Raw genomic sequence first — 21,781 nt, forward strand, 5'->3', positions numbered from 1 at the left:
TGTCCTCACTTCTAAATCCCTCCACTGGTTCCTCTTCTCCCCCCACATGTAAAATGTAAGCTTCTTGTCCAATGTTTCAAAGCCCTGCATAACTAATTATGTACCTTTGTCTTGTTTTGAATTGTCCCCCTAGCAATGCCAGCTTCACTCACCCGTTGTTTAGTTTCTTAGATGGCATGGAGATGTTTATTTTCCACTCTATACCCATGCATGGAATGCCCTTCTTCAGCTCATTGACAAGGGCTCTACCCTCTCTGCGTTAAAATCCCTCCTAAAGACCCAATCTGCTGTGATGTTTATAGAGAAATTGGTAGACTTATAAGTACATTCCAGAAGTAATTAAAACGATCTGCCTTTTTAATTTAAAATCCTGTTAACCTTATTGTGGTGACATGGCCAATCACCACCTTGGCCACTCTACTAATTCGTTGTACTCCTTACTCTTACACCTTCTGATTGTGAGCTCCTTATGGCAGGAACCATTACTTCTTGTCTGACTGCTGTGTTTATCAGCTGTTCCTGTCTTGTCTTAAATTCACAAAATAAGATTTTTCTGACTGCAATTTCCACCTACCTTTATGCTCCGTGATGTGCTTTTTCACGTGTTGCTGGGTATAAATTGAGAAGGAAATGAGAGCAAATTCTATTGAGTATCTAATTTTCTCTATTTTAGGTATCAACTTTCATGAGTATCAGTGCTTTACATCAGCAAATGTATATATTATACACAATAAAATCATCTCCAGTGTCCTTAATGGTTATTCTCTTCTCCATGTAGCAATAGAACTCTTGCATCTTCCTACCTTTTTGTTGGTTATTTCTTAAAAAAAATAATAAAGAAAAGAAAGAGAGGAATAGCTTATGGTTCTTTTTGATTCCATGGATAATTAAGCTATTATGAAACAGGAAAATGAAGAGGGACAGTGACCTCTAGTGGCATCACAGTGATTTATTTGTTGAATTACATGTACAGTAGATGCTTGTTTGCAGCAACACTTTGTAAGTGCAACCACTGCTTACGAGCAACATTTCCCCTGAGAACACTTTCCATACTGTGAATTGTTGACACTCCCAATAACAGCAACAGCCGCTTAGGAGCAACATAGCAAAAGGGCACTAATATGTTGCTACTAATAAGCGTCTAATATATTATGTTCCAAGAGGAAATAACAAACTATAATGCCTGTTGAAACTATGTAGCAGGCATCTTCTTTGGTGTCTGCTATAATACACTCCAGATAGCATTCCTTCTGTTCCAGATCCCAAGGCCTCCTGCTTGCTGCAAGTAGATTTGTATCAGTGGTTTAATTACTAAATAATACCTCTTTCCTGCCATCCCTCAGCACTGGCTACATTTGAACAATACTTGCTGTTCCCTATCACTACCTTTAACTTTTCTCCTGCTTCTGATCTACAGAGAGCGCAAAACAGGAAAATGCGATCCAGTGAGGTGCAAACCACAGAAGAATGGCTAAGAAACCACAGTTTAGAATCCATGCAATTAACATTAGAAGATCTCCTAAAGAAGGGCAATATTGTCTTGTGAGTACAATGCCATCCCTTCTTAATCGATCAGTTTGATTATATTATTCATGTTAAATATATACTTCGTTCTAGGAATGCAAGAAATGCCACAGAACAGATAGAGTTTGCTGCCAAGACAGTTGTTAATTTTGAATCCAAGCTGTCTGAGTAAGTATATAATAATATGTGCTACAGTTTCAAAGTACAAGAGTGATTTCCTTCCTCCAAACTTAGATAGTTGTAAAATGATTTTTTTTCATATCTGATGTTGGGCTGGGTCAACCTTGGAGATGCAACAAATGAAACATAAACAGCAGCTGTGAAAGCTTCCCCCATGCTGCCTTTTTAGTGTACCTCAGTACTGAAAGGCAATCTCTAGGGAATATGGGTTTGCTCAGTGTCCATTAGAACCCCTGATGGTGGTGGCTTTTGTGATGATACCTGTCAAATAGGATCTTAACAATCAACTCATCTCAGATAGCCTCTGAACATCCGTCAGATGGGTAATGATTTTTGTTTGCTGCTGACCTGGATTTGTTTCAAACTGATGACCTGACAGTGAAAGGCTGTATAGCCTCTTATGAGACCTGAGCCACACAGATCCTCGTATGCCAAAAAAGTGTGTGTGTGTTTTGGGGAGGGAGGAAGAAACCTTTTTTCTTTTTTTTTTCCTTTTCTTTTTTTGAGGTTTGAAGCGTGAGCTTTTTCTACATAAACCTCTGCTCATTTACAGTTTATAATCAACAAGAACAGCAATAAAGTCACTAAAATTGTGAGACAAACCCCCAAAATCAAGGAGATTTACATTTAAAGAACAGATCTGATAAATATGCTCAGTATACTGCAGAATAATATTATAGTAATCCTCTCAATCTTCCATAAATACATCTGTCTGCTAGTTCCTAGGTCTACTGCCATGTATCAGATACAGAGACCCAGATTCCTCAGGGTGCTTCTTTTCAGGACTCGCTTTCTGTGTATTGTGAATGAGCTGCCTGCAAAATTTTGGTAAAAATAATTAAAAATAGGCTTGCATTCCGGGGAAGTAAAGAGCTTTTTCATAAAAATCCTCTCTTTTAACCTTTTCTCAGTTCTAAAACCATGAGCATGGTGTTGAAATGCACGTTATTTAAAAATAATTCGGAAACAGTTTGTTCTAGTGCTAAGACAGCAAATGCTAAGTTTCACCCCAATTATAAATCCTTTGAATTTGGTTACGTAATTGAAAAAGAGAGTTGTAATAGAATCACCAAAACATTTTTCAATACTGATAAATTTGCTCCTTTTGTCCCACAATCAAGAGACTTTACCATTTAAAAAAAAAAAATCAGTTTGTACGGTTTGGATTAAATAAATCTCCAGCCAATAAGCTAAATAGATAGGATGAATTGACTTGACTTTTGGCTGAACTTTCCTTCATCCATACACACACACATCACACGTTTTATCCAAACACAACTAATTATAGAGCATTCTGCTGATCTCATTTTTTCAAGGCAATTCGATATTTAAACAATTAAACAAGTTCAGAGGAAGAAGTATTTAACTAATTAATACCACAGCCAATAGTGCTCTATCACAATTGAGAACGTTGTAAATAGAATATTTTGGAAGATGGTTGTGCACGTGATGGAAAACTTGGCCAACGATAAAAACAGATCTGAACTTAAATTGACATACCATTCAAGAGAATGCATTATTTAAATGTGTGCACTGTATTTTGTCAGAGCAATTGAACTTTATCACCAGCGAATTCAGTGGTTGTTGGAGGACAGCAGAAAGGTAATGTTAACATTTTAATATGCTTTTAAAGGGGAACCTGCATATGGTGTTAAAGGATAAATTAACTCTTTAATAGTTGTCTAGAATCCCACCGAGAAAGCTTTTTTGTATTTTTCCCATATTGTGAATAACTAGAGCACAATGGAGCAATGTTTTGTCTTCTCAATTGATTGAGGTTTCATTTAAGATATGTCTTGAGCCTTTATTCAGACAGCTATTTTACTTTTTAAACATAGTCCCTAACTTTCTGACTGTTACCTCCAAAGATTATATAAGCAGGGATTGCATATTGGCAGTATCCAAAAAGCTAGCACCCTTGACTGGTCTGATTGGGGGGGTGAAATCAGATGTCCCGTTTTTAAAGGGACAGTCCCGTTTTTTGGGACTTTTTCTTATATAAGCACCTATTACCCCCCACCCCTTGTCCTGTTTTTTTCACAGTTGCTATCTGGTCACCCTACTGATGGGGTTAGTATGGAACTGAGTAATCCTTCATTTTCTCAAGTAACAAACATGTCATCTTGGGAGTATTGCCCACTTGGAACAGAAGCTAGAATTCAAAATTCCTATCTCTTTTTCCTCTGTCATTGTCTCATTTTTTTTTAATGCTTAAAAAATAACAGTGACAATAAATATGTAATATTTTAAATGAAAATGGCAGCATAAAGAGGTACATACTGAACTTTAAAGTTAGATCAGCACAAACTATTTAAATGAACATTTTATATATTTAGGTGTTCGGCCTTATAAAAGGGAACAAAGTTGGACTCCTGGTTGATGTATCGGATATAAGTTGTGGACCTCGACTATTTGAGTTCCAGAAAGACCTTTTGGTAAATAATTCTGAAAGAGACTCTGACTCTTAAAGTAAGTTAAATAAGACTCTCCGAGTGCAGGGGAGAAAGTAAGTGTAATAATCATTTGCTTACATGTTACTCTAAGTATCAACAGTTAATTTGCTGGAGATGTATAGATTTACCTTAATCACATTTTTAAAATATAAATTATTTGTTTAATATCCAGATTCAAAAATTTTAAGCATCTGCCACAATAATAAAAATTGAAGACCTGACTTCAAATATTAACCAGCCCCAGACATACGTGCTTCAAAAGCATTTGCTAGAGCAGCGGTTCTCAACCAGAGTTCCAGGGGCCCCTAGGGGGCCGCCAAGCAGGGCCAGTGTTAGACTTGCTGGGGCCAAGGTCAGAAGGCTAAAGCCTCGCAGTGTGGAGCTGAAGTCCAGGGCTCCCAGACCTGCTATCTGGAGCTGAAACTGAATCCTGAGCAACTTAGCTTTGTGGGGACCCCTGTGGCATGCGGCCCTGGGCAATTGCCCTGTTTCTTACCCCCTAATTCTGGCCCTAGCTTTTATATGCAGAAAAACAGTTGTTGTGACACTGGTGGACTGCGGAGTTTTTATACATGTTGAGGGGAAGTCTCAGAAAGAGAGAGGTTGAGAACCCCTGTGCTAGAGTAATGTACATAATAGAAAGAAATAGTTCATAGTACCTGAGAGCCAAGTTGTACATGCAGTACTATGCCTATAAAGAATAGGATGCAGTTGCAGTAAAAGTGTGCTTTTTGTTGGGTCAGGACCTTGCTGACTTAGTCTCTTCCCCAACTTCCAAAAGAAACAAAAGTGTGTTTTTCTGTTGTTCTTTATTTTTACAAAGTGTTTCTAGTGAGGATTATTAAAGGTAGACACTATAATGTCACAATAACAATTCTATTTTCTGGTTTTGAAGCTTTCTCTGTACAATCTTTCTTCATATACCAGTGAAGGTTACTTAAAATTGATTGGCGCCTACTTCTTTGTTAATTCGTGTAGCATAAGTAAAGATACTTCAAGAAAATTGTTACTCTCCAGTTGACAAGGGCCTAGAATGCCCTAACTAAGGGATAGCCCTAGAAGTGAAAGCTACTTTTATCTGACATCCTATCATAGCTGCTTCATTCTTTTTCAGTTGCTCATATGATCACAGCCCAATAGGTGAACATGTGCTTTCTGAATCAGTATCATTTCTCTCTCATTTGCTTGCCTTTTAAAGGGTGCTGATGGAATTGACACAGTATGTATTTTCCCCATTTAACCAACTGAATGGGAATACTATGTCAGCATGGTGCACAAGGACTAGGTTAAGTTGCTGTATCTCAGTGAGCCACACTAAAACTAAATCTGTGTCACTTCAGTTCTGAACCTAGTTTTCCTCTATAGTTGCTCAGAATATTACAGTCTGAAGTGACTTTAGCAAATCACAATTTTTTTTCTTGTATATGATAACTCCAGTGATAGCAGGGATATTAACTCACTAACATTTTTTTATTAAGTGTCTAATAGATGAACAGCTGTGTTATAAGAAGCAGTTATATTTCCTCTCCTTTGGTACTGAGATTTCATCTCTATGGGAGAATCCAACAAACGTCAATGTGCGCATGTAAGTATGTTTCCTAGCTTATAACAATGGGTTTTCAAACAGGGCCTCCTTTTAATTAGGAGCAGTTTTGTGCTCATAATGAATTGTAGCTGTAGTTTTGTGCCTTCAGTGATTTGCCAGAAAAAATACCGAAATAAATTGTGAGTACAATGCAAGTGAGTCTGCTCATTCATACAGGTAAATCACACAGGAGATCTTAGCCATCAACCAGGAGGTATGTGATCTTGATGCTGAATAAAAAAGGCCATATACTGCTTAAGTGTACAATAACTTTTTTTAATTTTGTCTTCCTAGCCTAGATGAAGCAAGACAGTGGGTGCAGGAGCTGCAACCCAGTGGAGGCTGCAATTTGCTGAAAGCTTTAAAGAAGGTCCTTACAATGAGGGAACTGAATTCATTGGTTCTTATTGTAGGAAGCTGGTAGGTCCACTATCTAAACTGGCAATAAACGTTAACTTGCATAAAGAATTAAATGCTTCAGACTTATACTTTCCACCTAATTGTAAATTAGGTTAGATTTTTATCTTTTAAAGAGACATTATTGACATCCCCCTTTCTTCAGTTCTTCCCTCATTTACATGTGTGCTATTTTTTTCTATTTTAATCCTTATTAATCCTCTCTGTAACAATGTGAAAATAGTTTTCCTTTCCAAATTTGTCCTCTTGTTGATAAATAGAATGTCTAATGCTAGTATTGTGTCAATAAAAATTCATCAGCATCACTGAGGATTTCAGTGGGAATGTGCATGGCTCTGGAATTGCTCGTTGACCTCTGTAAAGTAGCATTGTGTGTTCATACTAGTCTGCTTTCTGTGATCATGAGCAATGAAACTGATGGAATGGTTTAAAAAATAGAATCCATAATGCTTTGGCCAGCAGCCAGTGTTGAGCTGACACAAATTTTGGACTTAAATTCTGCAGTCTATGGTGTCCATTTTAAAGTTTGCATAATTTAAATGAATGAGTGCAAGAAAAGGATAATATATAAAGGACTCTGGTGAGTGCATAGGTAACCAATATGGACTAATTCCATTATATTTACTTATTAAATTTATTGTAAAGGTTCATTGAGGAGACTGTTGGCTTTGCTAAAGTGATATTTGGGGTAGTCAGGATCCAAATTCCATTTTAACTGAACCACCAACACTTAGGAGATTCAAAGAAAGGTTTCCAGATTTGGCTCAGGTCTGATTTATTATGGTTTTACAGTAGTCCCACAACAGCAGAGAAGGGGTTAAGGAGAACTTCTGGGCCCAGCTAGCGCCACCCTGCTATGCCTGCAGCCAGTGCCAAGCCTGGAGGGGAGTTAAAAGGAGGGATCCTGGCTCAATTCAGGCCTGATTGGCCAGGAAGGAAGATGGAGCTCTCTGCCTGAAGGGAGTTTTGCCTGCATAGAGTTTGCCTGCTAATCGGAGCAGCAGTGGGAGGAGAAGTTAGACTCTAGGGAGTGAACCACACACGAGTAAGGGACTGTTTGGCAACCAAACCCAAAGGAAAGGGCCTGGACACCCCATGGGAAGAATTGTGGATGGCCCAATGTTGAGTTGGATTTGCTTTTTGTTTAAGAACATTTTGGAACTAAACCTCTCCCACCCACCCACTCCCCACCCCAGAAGGGGATAGGACTGAAGGGACAATTTGCCAGTAGGGTTACCATACCTCCGGATTTTCCTGGACATGTCCGGCTTTTTGGTCCTCAAATCCCCGTCCGGGGGGAATTGCCAAAAAACCGAACATGTCCGGGAAAATACTCCCATCTTTGTTTTGCCGGCATCCCTACCCCAGTCCCCTGCTTACCTTAGAGCGGCTCCGGCAGGCTGCGAGCTGCAGGCGGATTCCCCCGCGGCGGCAGCGGCGGCTGCTCCCCCCAGACACCTCGGCTCTGTGTAGCTGAAGAGCCGAGCTGCCCGAGCGCTACCGGCTTCACGGTTTGCCGGGCAGCCCCCAGACCTCCAGACCCTGCGCCACCGGCCGGGCGCTTCCCCAGCGCAGCCAGAGCCCGGGAGGGGAAGCGCCGAGCCGGGGGCGCAGGGTCTGGGGGTCTGGGGGCTGCCCGGCAAACCGTGAAGTCGGTAGCGCTCGGGCAGCTCGACTGTTCAGCTGCACAGAGCTAAGGTGTCTGTGGGGAGCAGCAGCAGCCGCTGCCGCGGGGGAATCCGCCTGCAGCTCCCCTCAGACACCTCAGCTCTGTGCAGCTGAAGAGCAGAGCTGCCCAAGCACTACTGGCTTCACGGTTTGCCGGGCAGCCCCCAGACCTCCAGGCCCTGCGCCCCCGGCCGGGCGCTTCCCCTCCCGGGCTCCGGCTGCACTGGGGAAGCACCCAGCCGGGGGCGCAGGGTCTGGAGGTCTGGGGGCTGCCCGGCAAACCGTGAAGTCGGTAGCGCTCGGGCAGCTGTTTCACGTGACTGGGAGGGAGGAGGGGGAATGCGGGGCGCTCAGGGGAGGGGACGGAGTTGGGGACTTTGGGGAAGGGGCGGGGCCAGGGCCCCGTGGAGTGACCTCTTTTTTTAATGTTTAAATATGGTAACCCTACAGTGGGCCAAAGCCTGCCTCAGTGGGGTGCCTGGAAGTTCCACAGTGGGGTGCTCCCCCACCACACCAGTACACAAAATCAGAGTTATGGTTGCACCGTAATTTTCTGTTCTACAGGGTGTGCATCTCAATGTCTCGCCATTTTTAAAACACTTTTTTTGTAAACATGCTGTGGAGAATTTGAACCAACGGTCAGCCACTAATTCATATGTGTATGGAATGATGATGATTTTTAGGAAATTTGAGGAAACTGGAATACTGGAAAAGCCTGATTCCTTCCCTCTCCCTCTCCCCCATCCCTAACCCCTCCCCCCACCCCTCCCTCCAAACACACACAGAGTACACATAAGTTTCGCCCTGCTGGTGCTTGAGCAGGAACATTATGACATCAGCCATGCATCACTCCAGTTTATTTGGGTTGTCATGACAATGGCTGCCTTGGATAACTGGTTTACCTCAGACTCCTATAATATTCTTACAAAGAAGTGTCCCAGGAGGCGTTGTAAGGAAAGCAGAATGAGTTTGGATAAGCTTCTGGTGTTCCCCTTTCTGGGGAAAGTTGTACTGTTTCTTCTCTTATTGCTTGTTCCTTTCTTCAGAAAGGGTTATATGAAAATAAGATGCAAAATTCATCTCCATTTCATATAGATTTGTTTATCTGCTTCTTATAAATTGCGGGGGGGTATGGCTTTCTGAATGTTTACCTTTAAGAGAGTGAGAAATTGTAGCTGAGAGTCCCTAATCAGTTTTCTGGTACAATTTAGAAGTTTTAGTAAAATTGAAGTTGCATTTATAAAAAGTTATGTTTGAATACAGTTTAATTAAACTACTTTCAATGTCAACATGCTATTGAGTGGTGAAATATGGAGCTTCACAATGATCATTGGCAATAAAAATGGTAGTCTGAGGTAAATTCACTGAAGGCAACCTATGTGTAAGCGCTTTATTAATTAAATAGCACAGGTATAAAAGAATTTTTTTCTATTAAAGAACTAAGGAAATTCAAAGACAAAAAAAATCATTTAAAGTTGCTCTAATAAATAAATTAAACTACAAAAAATTAGGAAATACAAAGTTAAGGCTTAAGAACATTAAAAGTTTTCAAAGTCAAGCACTCTCAAATTAGGAAATGCCAGAATGAATGTGGCCCAAGCAGACCCAGTTTGGCCCCTTTGTGTATATGCATTATGATATAGCCTATAATTATATGTGGAAGTGAATACATGTGGAAAGTTTGTTATATGTGGCTTGCCCAGCATCACACAGGAACTTGTAAACCAAGCAAATTTGTTCCAGAAGTCATTACAGACAAATAGTTTCATAGGATTCCATATTTTAGAACTTGCTTTTCAGAGTAGAACCACACTTGAGGAACTGTTGAAAAGGGAGCAGATACACAAATGTATGAAAAGTTAGAAAATGGCAGGTACCCCTTTTTGCCTAATGCTTAAATTATGTTCCTGCAATTTGGTATTTCTCCTCCACCCCTGCCACATGCACATCAGTTTTATCAGCATGACCTTTTCTACTCTTTGTTTGATGGAATTGTGGATGTCATTTTTCATTAGCCCCGATCAATCTTCGGAAATATTATCTGACTATATTCAGCAGTGTACCGTGGGGAGAAAGCTGCTGATACACACCATTACGTATGAGTGTAGCAATCATGTTCCTCCTGTAAGTAATCATTCTTTGTATGTGTCTTAAAAATGACCTGTCGTTTGTTTCCTTTTAAGCTGTAGTTAAGATGTTTTGTACATTAATAGATTTACAGAAGTGTTAAATTATGTTTTCAAATATTTATTGTGGGACCTCAATCTCCAGTAGTCAGTGCTGTGAAATATTTCCCCTTTAGAAGGCAGAGGTTTAACTGAGGCTTCACCTCTGGATTAAAATGCCAATCTGTGACCAATCTGGTCACCTGTTATCAGTCTCTTCAAGCTATGTTAGTTGTTTTCCTATTCCTAAGTATAACAGCCTAGAAAAGATGACAGCATCTTAAAATTGTTTGCAGCCCTTGCTACACACAGCTAAGGGTGCTACTCTGTTTGTTTTAGAGAACTGATTAGCAACAAGAAATCCTATAAATTGGGATGCCCAAATCTTAAGTAACTTTTCTTCTCTTCGTATACGTAGGCTGTTTTAAAGAACCTTGCGGAAGTTGTTGGAGGCCGTTATCACTGTTATTCTTCAAAGAGTGAGGTAGGTTTAGGCTAGAAGTACACAGAACAACTTTTTCTTTTGTTTGTTTGTTTTTGTTTGTTTATTTTCATGCAGTCACTCTTGGTGAAATAGGTTCTCGTCTTTGTAGCATTTTATAGTAAAAAGAATTGGTAACTAAGGTCTTTGTTCAGGAAAGCACTTAAGAGCTTGCTTAAAATTAAATATATACTTAAATGCTTTCAAGAATCAGGAATGCTCTCCTAAGGGTGCAGGAGTCTTCTGCAGATATTCTGCACATATAGTGGGACTAGGAACAGGGCCATGGCTGCGGGGGGACAACACAGACAGAGGTAAGGGGGCCAAGGCTGGGGCTGCAGCTGGGGGGGGGGGGTCTGGGGCCGGAGCTGGGAGCGTGCCCCCGGCCGGACCGCAATGGGGGCTGGCAGCGGGGTCCAAGGCTGGGGACGGGGCCAGGGTGGAGCGGGGTTGGGTGGCGCTCCTTCCCCGCCCCATGGGGATTGTACTGGCCCTGCTGTGGCCCATGAACGTTCTTCTGTGCCACCCTAGGAGGGCACGCTCCATTGATTGGGGACCACTGGTCTAACTTCTAAGTAGCATGAAAGCTGTGGACTTTATCATTGAAGACTAATTCAAATATTCCATGTTCACTAAATAATGGGAGAAATTTCTGTACACAATCTTAATAGATACAACTACATTTACTCTGTTCTGCGAGGCAGCATCATTGGTAGTGCCCATAAAATAACTGGTAAACCAGTGTCAGAAGAGCTGGCATTTTGCTTGATGTTTTACTATGAAGCATAGAGAGACAAGGTGGATGAGGTAATATCTTTTATTGGACTGACTTCTGTTAGTGAGAGAGACAAGTTTTCAAGCCACACAGAGCTGAAGAAGAGCTCTGTGCATCTCAAAAGCTTGTCTCTCTCACCAACAGAAGGTGGTCCAATAAAAGATATTAACTCACCCATATTGTCGCTCTAAAAACTTGGGACCGACACAGCTACAACTACACTGAATACAACATAGGAATTGTAGAATCCTTTTGACCTTTTTTCCTCTTCTTGTTGCATAACAGAATTACGATAGTAGCGATGTTTATCTACTGCTTTGTGAATCCCAAAAAGCTAAGAATATTCTCAGCAGCATCAAAGAAACTTTCCAGGGAAGGATTGGTGATTCAGTTATTGGTAGAGTACAAGATGTAAGTACAGTATTCGTTTTGTTTTCAGGTAATCTTTGTATAGCACAGACATGCAGAACTCTGTATTAATTATCAGAATAGGGAAAACATACTATACTAACAGAACACAATGATAAATTTAAATGCTATTTACTGGCTGTACTTTGTAAGATCAGATAAATACTAACAAATGATAAGGGAAAGCTTTGAATGGATCCTCAATGGATTCATTCTAGGTACAATTATTTTGGTAAACTGAAATACTTACCAAAAAAGAGAGCAGCAGGGAAAATATTTTTTTAAACACAGGGTGTGGCCATAATGGACAGCAAAACAAATGCTGGACTACCTAAAAGCTAGCCTCGTTCATTATCTTTTATTTCCACTTCCGACCTCCCCATGTCCTTGGTGAAGTTGGGAAAAAGAGCAAGGATATTTTCCTCTGCCTTTCTCTCCTTCCATAAAGCACCTGAAGAATTTGCTAGACTGCTTTATTCAGATGGAAATGCTGCTTGATCACATCTTTCTGTTGGCTTTGACTTGCGTAGAAGAAGCTATGTTGTCTTGTATTCCACATCTTTTTCTTTGCCACATACACTAGTCATCATATACTTGCTGGGGGCCTTACAACCTAGAAACAGCTTAATAACTCATCTGTGCTTACCAACCTTAATGTAAATGAGCTTAACAGCTCTCTTTTTTTTTAATTTAGATTCATGGAAGGTCTTGTTTTTTTTTTTTTTTTAAACGACATACGCTTTTCTGTCTCCCAGGTAAAAGGGGCAATGCTGTGCAGGTGAATGGGTCCTCTCCTCCAGGGGATTTGGAGGCAGTTAAAGAGGACTTCCACCAGGTGTCACTAGGACTTTCTCATGGACTCTAGAAATGCCTGTTTCTAAGGCAAGGGAAAACACAAGCTGATAGGAGCTTCTGCTTGCATTTCTTTCTCTAGATATGTTTAACATCTCCCAGAATAGGATTTTTGACAAAATTTAACTCCCTCCTTTGTAAGGAGATAATTCTTGAGCATTTTATAGGCATAATAAGTGTTCTGACAGCACTAGGGCACAGCAAGTGCGGTACGTATTTCTGCCAGCTCTGTAATTACCAAGTGGAAACAAACCCACACTGTAGTATCTTTGAAGGCTATGCTTCTCCAAACTAGTTCGTGTCAGTCCAGAAACTTGTTGGCCAGACAAGCTACAACAGGGAACCATCTGCATGATCTGTTCTCCATAAGTTCTAGTGTGCTCTGTAAAATTAGGATATTTATCCCTTTTTGAAAATTTATTTATATGTTGGAGAGGCAAGTGGGGTTAAGGGAGGTTGATGAGAGAAAATACATATTTCTGGTGCAAAGGGAATAAACTTAACCTAAATTAAACCTAAAGCCTACTTCTTTTCCGTAGTATAAATAAATGCATGGAGACTCGGTTTAAATGAAATGATGTACTTTGTTTGCAAGAAAGTTTTATCTGGGTGTGTTTTTTAACCACAACCATTTCTGTTTGACCAAAGAGTGTCAGATGTAGCAGTAGTGGAAACGCATCTCAGCGTAGTTGAGAGGAAATCCCTGGTCAGCAGCCAGAGGAGAAGATAATGTTGAGAAATTTAACTGTAATTTTGTTTCAGTTTTTATAAACAGTAATATTTTAATAAGCATACTGGGGCAAAACTCTGTCCCATGGAGAACAAATCCAAATGGCTCCCTATTGTTGTAGGATTGGCCAGCAGGCACACTGGTCCTTGGACTGACATCTGGTCTATTTTGAAGAAGCGTGACTTTCTACACTACTGCACAGTGAGGGGCACCACTTCTGCTCCTTTTATGTATTTTGTACACCCCTTGATAGTTATGGAGTTGTTAAGAACATGTAGAACAGTTTTTGAGCCCTAGTGCTGCAGTAATAATGTGCAATCCCATTGAAGTACACAGGTTTGCAATGTGCCTAACACAATGTATGCAGTGGAATGCTGTACTCCAAAAGCTATTTTAAAAGGGATTATTGGAAATGTTATCTATGTTCAAAATATTTTACAGCATTCTGTCAGTTTTTAGTTAGCTGTGCAACTGGTACTTCACATTTTAGCATATGTAAAACTGATATGGCAAAATTATCTGGATACATTGGAGAATTGGTCTCAAATCAACAAGATTAAATTCAATAAAGAGAAGTGCTACGTTTAGGAAGGAAAAGTCGATACACAAATACAAACTGGGGAAAAAACTGGCTTGGCATTAGTATTGCTGAAAAGGATCTGGGGGTTATAGTGGATCACAAATTGACCATGAGCCAGCAATGTGATACAGTTGTGAAAAAGGCTGTTATTATTCTGGAGTCTATTAACAGGAGCATTGTGTGTAAGACACAAGAGGTAAATGCACCACTTGTACTCTGCACTGGTGAGGCCTTAGCTGGAGTATTGTGTCCAATTTTGGGCACCACACTTTAAGAAAGATGTGGACAAATTGAAGAGAGTCCACAGAAGGGCAACAAAAATAATAAAAGTTAGTTTAAAGTGCAGCAAAGGAGATTTAGGTTAGATATTAGGAAAAGCTTTCTCACTATAAGCATAATTAAGTACTGGAACTGGTTATCAACAGAGGTTGTAGAATCTTCATCACTGGAGGTTTTTAAGAACAGGTTAGAGAAACATCTGTCAGGGATGGTTTAAGTATATTTGGTCCTGCCTTAGTGCAGGGCACTTGGACTAGATGACCTCGTAAGGTCCCTTCCACCCCTACATTTCTATGCTTCTATGTTTTAAAATTGAGAAAATAAATACTGATATTTACATAAAGCATTTTTTAAATCTCTTTAGATTTCCAAAGAATTTATCAAGTTGATGCCTGCTAGTTTCCTACCCAAGCCTCCGAAGCATGAAGAACCTCTTGTTATACAAATGCCAAGCTTCCTGGCCAAAACCTCAGCAGCCTGGTTAAAGACAAATGGATTGAAAGGTATTGCATATAAAAGAGCTTAATATGGTATGAAGCATGGATTACAAAATAAGTGTATATTTCATTTAGCATTTTCCTTGCTTGCTATAGCCAAGAAGTTAAGCCTTTATCAAGTTTTGGCTCCTAATGCTTTTTCACCTGTGGAAGAATTTGTGCCTATTCTTCAGAAAACAGTGTCATCAACTCTGCATGAGGTAAATAATTGGAACCTGTTCCTCCTCCTCCATATTCCTTTATCTATTACACAAGATAGTGATGACTCATTTTAATGTATGTTCGCTTTCACAAAGCTGCAGCTCTTTCCTCTCTGGAGCCCACTTTATTAATCAAGTGCTCTTTGCTTTTTAAATGTCCTTAGGTAAAACCATTGACTGAAAAGTCAGCCTGATGTCTAAGCTATGTTTGTAATTCTTCAAAGAAATATTTAAAATGTTTCTACAGTATTGCTGTGCCGATGCACTGTTTCATGGGCAATTTAGATAAGTAACCACAGTATACTGATTGAAAGTTTCAAAGCAGCCAGATATTATTCACACGTGTGGTAATTTTCCAAACCTCAGACACTGCATTGCGGGAAGAGTTAAGGCAGCTGGCTGAACTAGTGCAATTGCAAGGTTTGTAGCTTCCTGTGCAGACTACGAGTAAATAATTGTAGACTGCACTGGTTCACCCGGATCTGAGCTAAAGACCTCATCCAGGGTGTTGCAACCAACACTTTCATAAAGTGCTTGGTAGACTGTTTCTGTGGAGACAAGTTATTATTCGTGTGTTGCAAACACTGTGTTCCAAACAACATCTTTCCAAGATGGCCTCCGCGTATTCTCATTGTTGGGAAACATGACCTTAGCACTATTTACCTTTTCCAGCATTGTGACTATACAGAGCCAATGCCCCTCAACTACAGTTAATGTTACCTGGAAGCTCTCTTTGCAATATGGGTCAGTCAGTTGCTCCAGCTATATGTGAGAAAGAAGAGCAGACATCTAAGACCATGACTCCGAACCTATTGTTGCGAATTATATCTATAATACGTGCAGTTCGAGTCTAGGCTGAGGCACAAGAACCAAGTCCACAACTGCAGAGAATTACAGAGATAACAGGTTTATTACACTCGAGTGTGGTGCCCCCCTGCTAGTCAGGAGGGGACTCAGAATGCAGGTTACACAGAGATTATATACTTTTTAGCAAAGCATACTGTCCTCGTGCATCGTAAGTCATAGCCAATAAACAAACTTTTCCCTTATCTCCACCTATCCCCTCTAGGCATGCTGCCTAATGCTGCAGCTGCTTAGGCATGCGGCTAGCTTGTTTCTCAACTGCTGCCCTTATCTTCTTGTGTCCAAATGCCTCCCCTTCTCCCTCCTAGTACATGGAATGCTTGCTTCTAACTAATAGTGGGCCTGAAACACAAAATGGAGTTCCATATGCTGTTTTCCCTTAACACTATCACCATCCCCAGTATAATCTAAGAGGAAGTCAAAGAGTTACTATACATCTGACCTGCGCCTCGGTTCTACTCTATCACAAGAGATGCACTTTTCAGCCCTGGCACTACCATTTGAGCTCAGTTGACAACCCTCCTATATCAATACTGACTACAGTGGTTCAGTCAGTTCCAGAAACCTTGGTACCACATAGAGAAACGAGAGCTACATCGATCCCCATAGTATTAGAGCCCTCAATACCGCCTCCTTCAGAGCAATCAACCTCTGCTCTGGCTACATTTGCAACATCTGGATTAACTGTTGCACTGGAACTGGAACCTAACCTTCCAAACACGACACCATTACCAACAACTACAAAGCCTCTGTCAGTACCTGGGGTACTGATAAGGAAGATTTAACTTCGTCCAGCCTCATCAGCACCCAATATCTAGATCTCAGGGAGAATTGTCTAGAACACCCCAAAGTTCGTCAGAGATCAGCTTTTCTCTAGAGGAAGTTTATTCTTCTGAATCTTTTTCATTAGCTTATAGCAGAAGTTCTTCTTTCATAGCAGATACTCCCAGCCTGAGTAAATCCATGAGCGGGAATCAAAAAGGGTCACATCATCTTGCTGTGAGAGACATAGATCGGGCAAAGTGCAGATTCCCTGGATTCCTCCACCATGATCTCATATGCCATATCCTTATGGTATGCCTTCTTGGTCTTATGAAATCCTCAACCTCGTTATTTAGGACCATATTTTTTGAGCACGCCTCCACACCTCATCCAGGAATAGATGGCCTCCTACAGTTGAGCCTCCCAAATCAATGCAACAGTCTCAACAGCCTGGTCTTTGTGATTCCAGACAGGATGTACAGAGTACTGATCATCATCATCTGGAGGAACGTGTGACCCCTTCTGCATCTTTGGCAATTATTTTGTCCTCCCCAGAGGAAGCAGTTAATCCTTCATTACCAGCTAAAGCTGACAGTTTTTTATGACACTCCTGTTAATACACCCCAGTATGATATTATCCTCTTTCGCAACTGCATCACATTGTTGACTCATTCAGCTTGTGATCCATTATAACCCACAGAACCTTTTCAGCAGTACTACCACCGAGCCAGTTACTCTCCATTTTATAGTTGTGCATTTGATTTTTTTTCTTCCTATGTGAAGTATTTTTTCACTTGTCATTATTGAATTTTATCTTATTGAATTCAGACCAATTCTCCAATTTGTCATGGTCATTTTGGATTCTAATCCTGTCCTCCTCAGTGCTTGCAACCCCTCCCAGCTTGCAGTGTTTCTACTAGGCCGTCTGAGTGCCCAGGGTAGTTTATCAGCATATAAGAAGGGCACACTAATGTTTTGTAGTTCTCCTGTATTTGATAAGCTTCTTTGTCATTGTCTGTTAGCCCTCCTGGTTACAGCAGAGGGCTGAGGGTAGAGGTAGGGCATTTTCAGTGAGGGGAAATCAGCTCTGAAACTTCTGTTGGGCTGCCAGAAACTATTTTTTTTAATTGTGTTTTACAATCTGATGACACTGTAAAACTTATTCTCCAAAGTGGGATTTTGGGGGGTGGTTGTTTTTTTGAGGGGGAAAGGTTGTTTGATTGGTTTGATACGGGTTTTTGGGGGGGGTGGAGGAAGGGGTTGTCTCCTTGGGTGAATATAATCAGAATATGTATCCAAATCTCTTTATTATTTTCATATTACCTGAAGTCGTCATACACTGATGGAAAAATGAGGTAAAGTATTTGTTTTCAATTGTGTAGCATTGCTGCCACAGAGAGCAGTATTCCTAGTTGTATGACCCTAAATAACTTCTCTGGACTGGCCTTGTGAGATTCTAAATACTTTCAGCTTCCTTGAACTTCATTGGAGTTGCGAATACTCTTGCAGGAGTACCTTGCAGCACTGGCCCCAAATAAATAACTTTTTAAAAAAAATATAATGCCTCATTGTATGGCCTGCTCAGAAAGCTTTCATCCTGTATAGAACATCCAGTCCAAAGAGGTTGTCTGATAGATTTTTATCTGAAAAAGTAGTATTTATTTGAAAGTGTGATGCCTAATCAGTGCAGGTTTAGATATCCTTCTGTGTTCTGCCTCTTAGGCTCACGGAACCAATTTCAGCCCTGATGTAAGCAGGTGAAACTCCATAGACTTTGAGTTTTCTTACATTTATGGATTTAAATCAGACATATAATGTCATTAACTATCGTCTGTGTATTTCTTCATTAATAAACTCAATGGAAAGAATGTTATGTTTATGTAACTTACAACATACATGTTGCTTTAAACAGCTGAGTGTTTTCTCATCCTTTCAGAAAGCAATGATGCAGTTTGAATGGCATGATGGGACTGTGAAAAATGTTCACGTGGACCCACCAATATTATATGACTATCAGGTGAGTTATTAATATTTGTCTAGTTGGTCCTGCTATCCAGTACTACATGCACACCTAGTTATTCCATCTCAGTCATTATCCTGCTCTGAGAAAAGGCCAGCAACAGAGAGGATTCACAGGCACAGTGGGTTACAAAACGAGATGCTTACAGCTGTCATTACTGTATCTGCAGCATACAGGAGCCAGTAACCTGGTTGGATATATGAACAGATTCATCTAACAATGAAAAATTCTAAACAAGAGGAATAGGTCTGTCAGGAGCACTGCTGGACTAGTGCCAAACATGCTTTGTTGTCCAGCAGCAAGTTATTTTGAACATGTAGTAATTATTCCATTCTATTCTGGTTTTACAGTATTAAAAGCAGTAACTCCCAAACCCACCCTAATACAATCCTCTCCTATAATTTCATACCTTAATTACGAGTATGTCCCCATTCTATTCAGTCTGAGAAGTAAACAAGTCCAATAAAGCAGAATGCCTAGCAGTCATTGGTCAGACAAAAAAATAAAACTAGGGCATATATTGGGCGTTTTAGCAAGCAAAGCACTCACAAAGCTCCAACAACTGCTCTGTGATATGGCTGCAGTCTATGGCAGTAAGACAGAGCACCCTGCTACCATGGCAGGCCCAGACAGTTCACATGCAGAAAGAAGAGACAGGCAAAGAATTCTGAGGTCAAGAATTTGATTCCAGGGCTTCATAAAGCATAGATTAAACAGAAATTGTTGCCCTGCAAAACAGTGCATTGTATAAAGAGCTTCCTCCATGACCATCACCAATGAAGTGACTCTGCCGGGGTTTTCCAACTGAGCAACAGATGATGCACAACACCTGGGGGGAGGAGACTGAGGAGAGTGGTGAAAAACTAATAATACCAGATCAGTGTAGGACACTGAGGGCAACCTGTGGCAGCTTGGAAGCAGAAAGTGACAGAAACATGACAGTCTATATCAAGAGGAAATTTGCAGGAATAAAAAGCGGATGATATGAGTTGTGATGCCACATGGGTCTAGATTTAGAACACCAAATCACTGCTTATTTCTACAACATGGGCTCTGTTCTGAATATGTTTCCACAGCATCCAGCACTGCTGAAATATTTTGGGGTGAGGGATAGCTAAGTGGTTTGAGCATTGGCCTACTAAACCCAGGGTTGTGAGTTCAATTCTTGAGGGGGCCGCTTAGGGATCTGGGGCAAAATCAGTACTTGGTCCTGCTAGTGAAGGCAGGGGGCTGGACTCAATGACCTTTCATGGTCCCTTCCAGTTCTAGGAGATAGGATATCTCCATTAATTTTTTGGAGGTTTTTTTTGTTTTTATTTTTTGTTTTGTTTCAGGTGTACTGCTGTTACACCTAAAAAGAAGCAGTATTGTCAGGTGATAGGAGATTAGACAGACAGGAGTCAGGAGACATAGGCAAAATTCAAAATATAGTCTGATTTGCCATGTGACCTGAAAATTAGTTACCCTTTCTGTGCCTCAGTTTCTCCATCAATTAATCAGGGTAATTCTTACCTACCATTGTGAAGTGGTGTGAGATTAATGAATGAAAAGTTCTGTATAAGTGCTTAGTGTTAATAATCATCAAAGGGCCATCATAGAAATGTTCACTTTATAGTCCTTAGTAGCTCTGCATATCATATTTGTGAGTCGCATTTTAGCTTCAGGTTTGGATGATCATTCCCACAATAGCCTTTCCATATGTTTGGATGAAATGTAATTTATGTAGCCATAAATGCTAGGGCTCACCTCTGAGCAATGTAGCCAGACCTGTTAAAGAATAGAAAACAGGGAACTCTTGTCTCCTGACTATACATCTTCCCCCCGCCCCCTTCCATATATGCACCAGTTTGCCTTGTATGTGCAATTCAGGGTACTGTGTAATTCAGGTTTTAGAATGCCCTAAGGTCTTATCTACTCTAGAAATTTTGAACAGGAAAAGTGTTGCCAGCATAGTGCAATTATTTCAGCAGAGTTCATTCACGCTTTGTTTGTACTGGTCCATCATGTCCATAGAGCATCAGGTTAGACCAGCAAAAGGTATGTTGTACTGTGGATAAGTATTCCAGTGTCCTCCATGCTGCCTTCAGGAACACTGCCTCATGGGAAATTGTCACTGTGCATTATGAGGTAGCTGCTGTATATTGTGGGATACCTCATTCCTCTCAGGAAATTTTGGGAATTTGGGTTAAATGCACACAATTTGTTCTGTTCCACCACATAATCTACCACTCTCGTGCACCATTTTCAAACTCATAACAACATGGATGCGGTACAGAGAAGAAACTTTGTTGTATTTTCAAGGCTGCACCACTCAGGCTCAGCCGAAGATGAGTGGACAGTGAATGTAGTGGCTAGGCTATTACAGCTGTTCATACAACTGCCTGGGGTGCTCCCATTCAGTGAGTACCAAGTGGCACAATTGGAATGTCATGCGAACCTAAGTCAACCAGCACTGGGGTCCAGAACTTTCAGATGCAGAACTCCACATCCCTGCAGTTATGTGCTGAGCTCACCCGAGTCCTGCAGCACAGAAATACCAAGACAAGAGTTGCCCTTACAAGATGAAAATGAATGGCAATCACCATATGGAAACTTGCAACCCTGGAATGCTGTCAAGCAGTGAGGAATCAGTTTGGCATTGGAAAATCAACAATGAAGGCAGTCATAATTGAGGTATGCAAAGCAATAAAGCATGTCCTGCTATACAGGACAATAAGGCAAGGCAACATGCAGGAAATAATAGATGGATTCAACAACATGGGCTTCCTTAATTGCTGAGACAGTAGACTACACATGTCCCCATTCTGTGCCCTCCCGACCACCAGCCTCCAAGTAAATAAAATGGGTGTATCTTGATGGTTTTGTAGTTTGGTGGATCACCAAGAATTGATGTACTGATAACACAAAGTTGTCTTTGGTCTGGTCTGGAAAAATCCATGACACCTGAATTTTTAGAAATACATGACTTTTTGACAAACGGAAAGCTGGGACGCTTTTTCCAGACATCTAATTGACATTAACAGAGTTTCTATGCCAATTGTGATTCTTAGTGACTCTACTTTGCTTCCCTGGTTTATGAAACCAAACACCAGCAACTTGGACATAAGTAAGGGAAGGTTTAATTATCCCCTATGCAGCTACAGAATGAATGTGAGTGTGTCTTTGGAAGACTGAAGGGCAGGTATTTCATGGCAAGACTCAAATTCAGCAAGGAAAATTTTCCTGCAGTTATTGCTGCATGCAGCAGATTGCATAACATCTGTGAGACCAAGGGTGAGACCCTAATGCCAGGGTAGATGAAGTGAGGTGGACAGACAGGCTGTCGGCTAAAATCAAACCGT

General features: G+C 40.8%; 1 protein-coding gene across 2 annotated transcripts in view; it reads left to right on the top strand.

The window, feature by feature from the left end:
- Positions 1-21,781, top strand: part of MOSMO (modulator of smoothened) — a 110,830-nt gene that overhangs the window by 56,708 nt on the left and 32,341 nt on the right. Inside the window, exons 6-17 of one of the 2 annotated variants that reach the window (XM_054041997.1) lie at positions 1,418-1,542; positions 1,618-1,692; positions 3,252-3,306; positions 4,041-4,139; positions 5,636-5,742; positions 6,037-6,162; positions 9,843-9,951; positions 10,411-10,476; positions 11,534-11,659; positions 14,462-14,600; positions 14,691-14,794; positions 18,357-18,437. In XM_054041997.1, the coding sequence (XP_053897972.1) occupies positions 1,418-1,542; positions 1,618-1,692; positions 3,252-3,306; positions 4,041-4,139; positions 5,636-5,742; positions 6,037-6,162; positions 9,843-9,951; positions 10,411-10,476; positions 11,534-11,659; positions 14,462-14,600; positions 14,691-14,794; positions 18,357-18,437 (1,212 nt within the window). Of the gene's footprint in view, positions 1-1,417; positions 1,543-1,617; positions 1,693-3,228; positions 3,307-4,040; positions 4,140-5,635; positions 5,743-6,036; positions 6,163-9,842; positions 9,952-10,410; positions 10,477-11,533; positions 11,660-14,461; positions 14,601-14,690; positions 14,795-18,356; positions 18,438-21,781 lie in introns of those variants that run through there. The other variant, XM_054041998.1, reaches the window with a different exon arrangement.

The sequence above is a fragment of the Malaclemys terrapin genome, chromosome 10, assembly GCF_027887155.1.
Source record: "Malaclemys terrapin pileata isolate rMalTer1 chromosome 10, rMalTer1.hap1, whole genome shotgun sequence".
In the NCBI taxonomy this organism is placed as follows: Eukaryota; Metazoa; Chordata; order Testudines; family Emydidae; genus Malaclemys; species Malaclemys terrapin.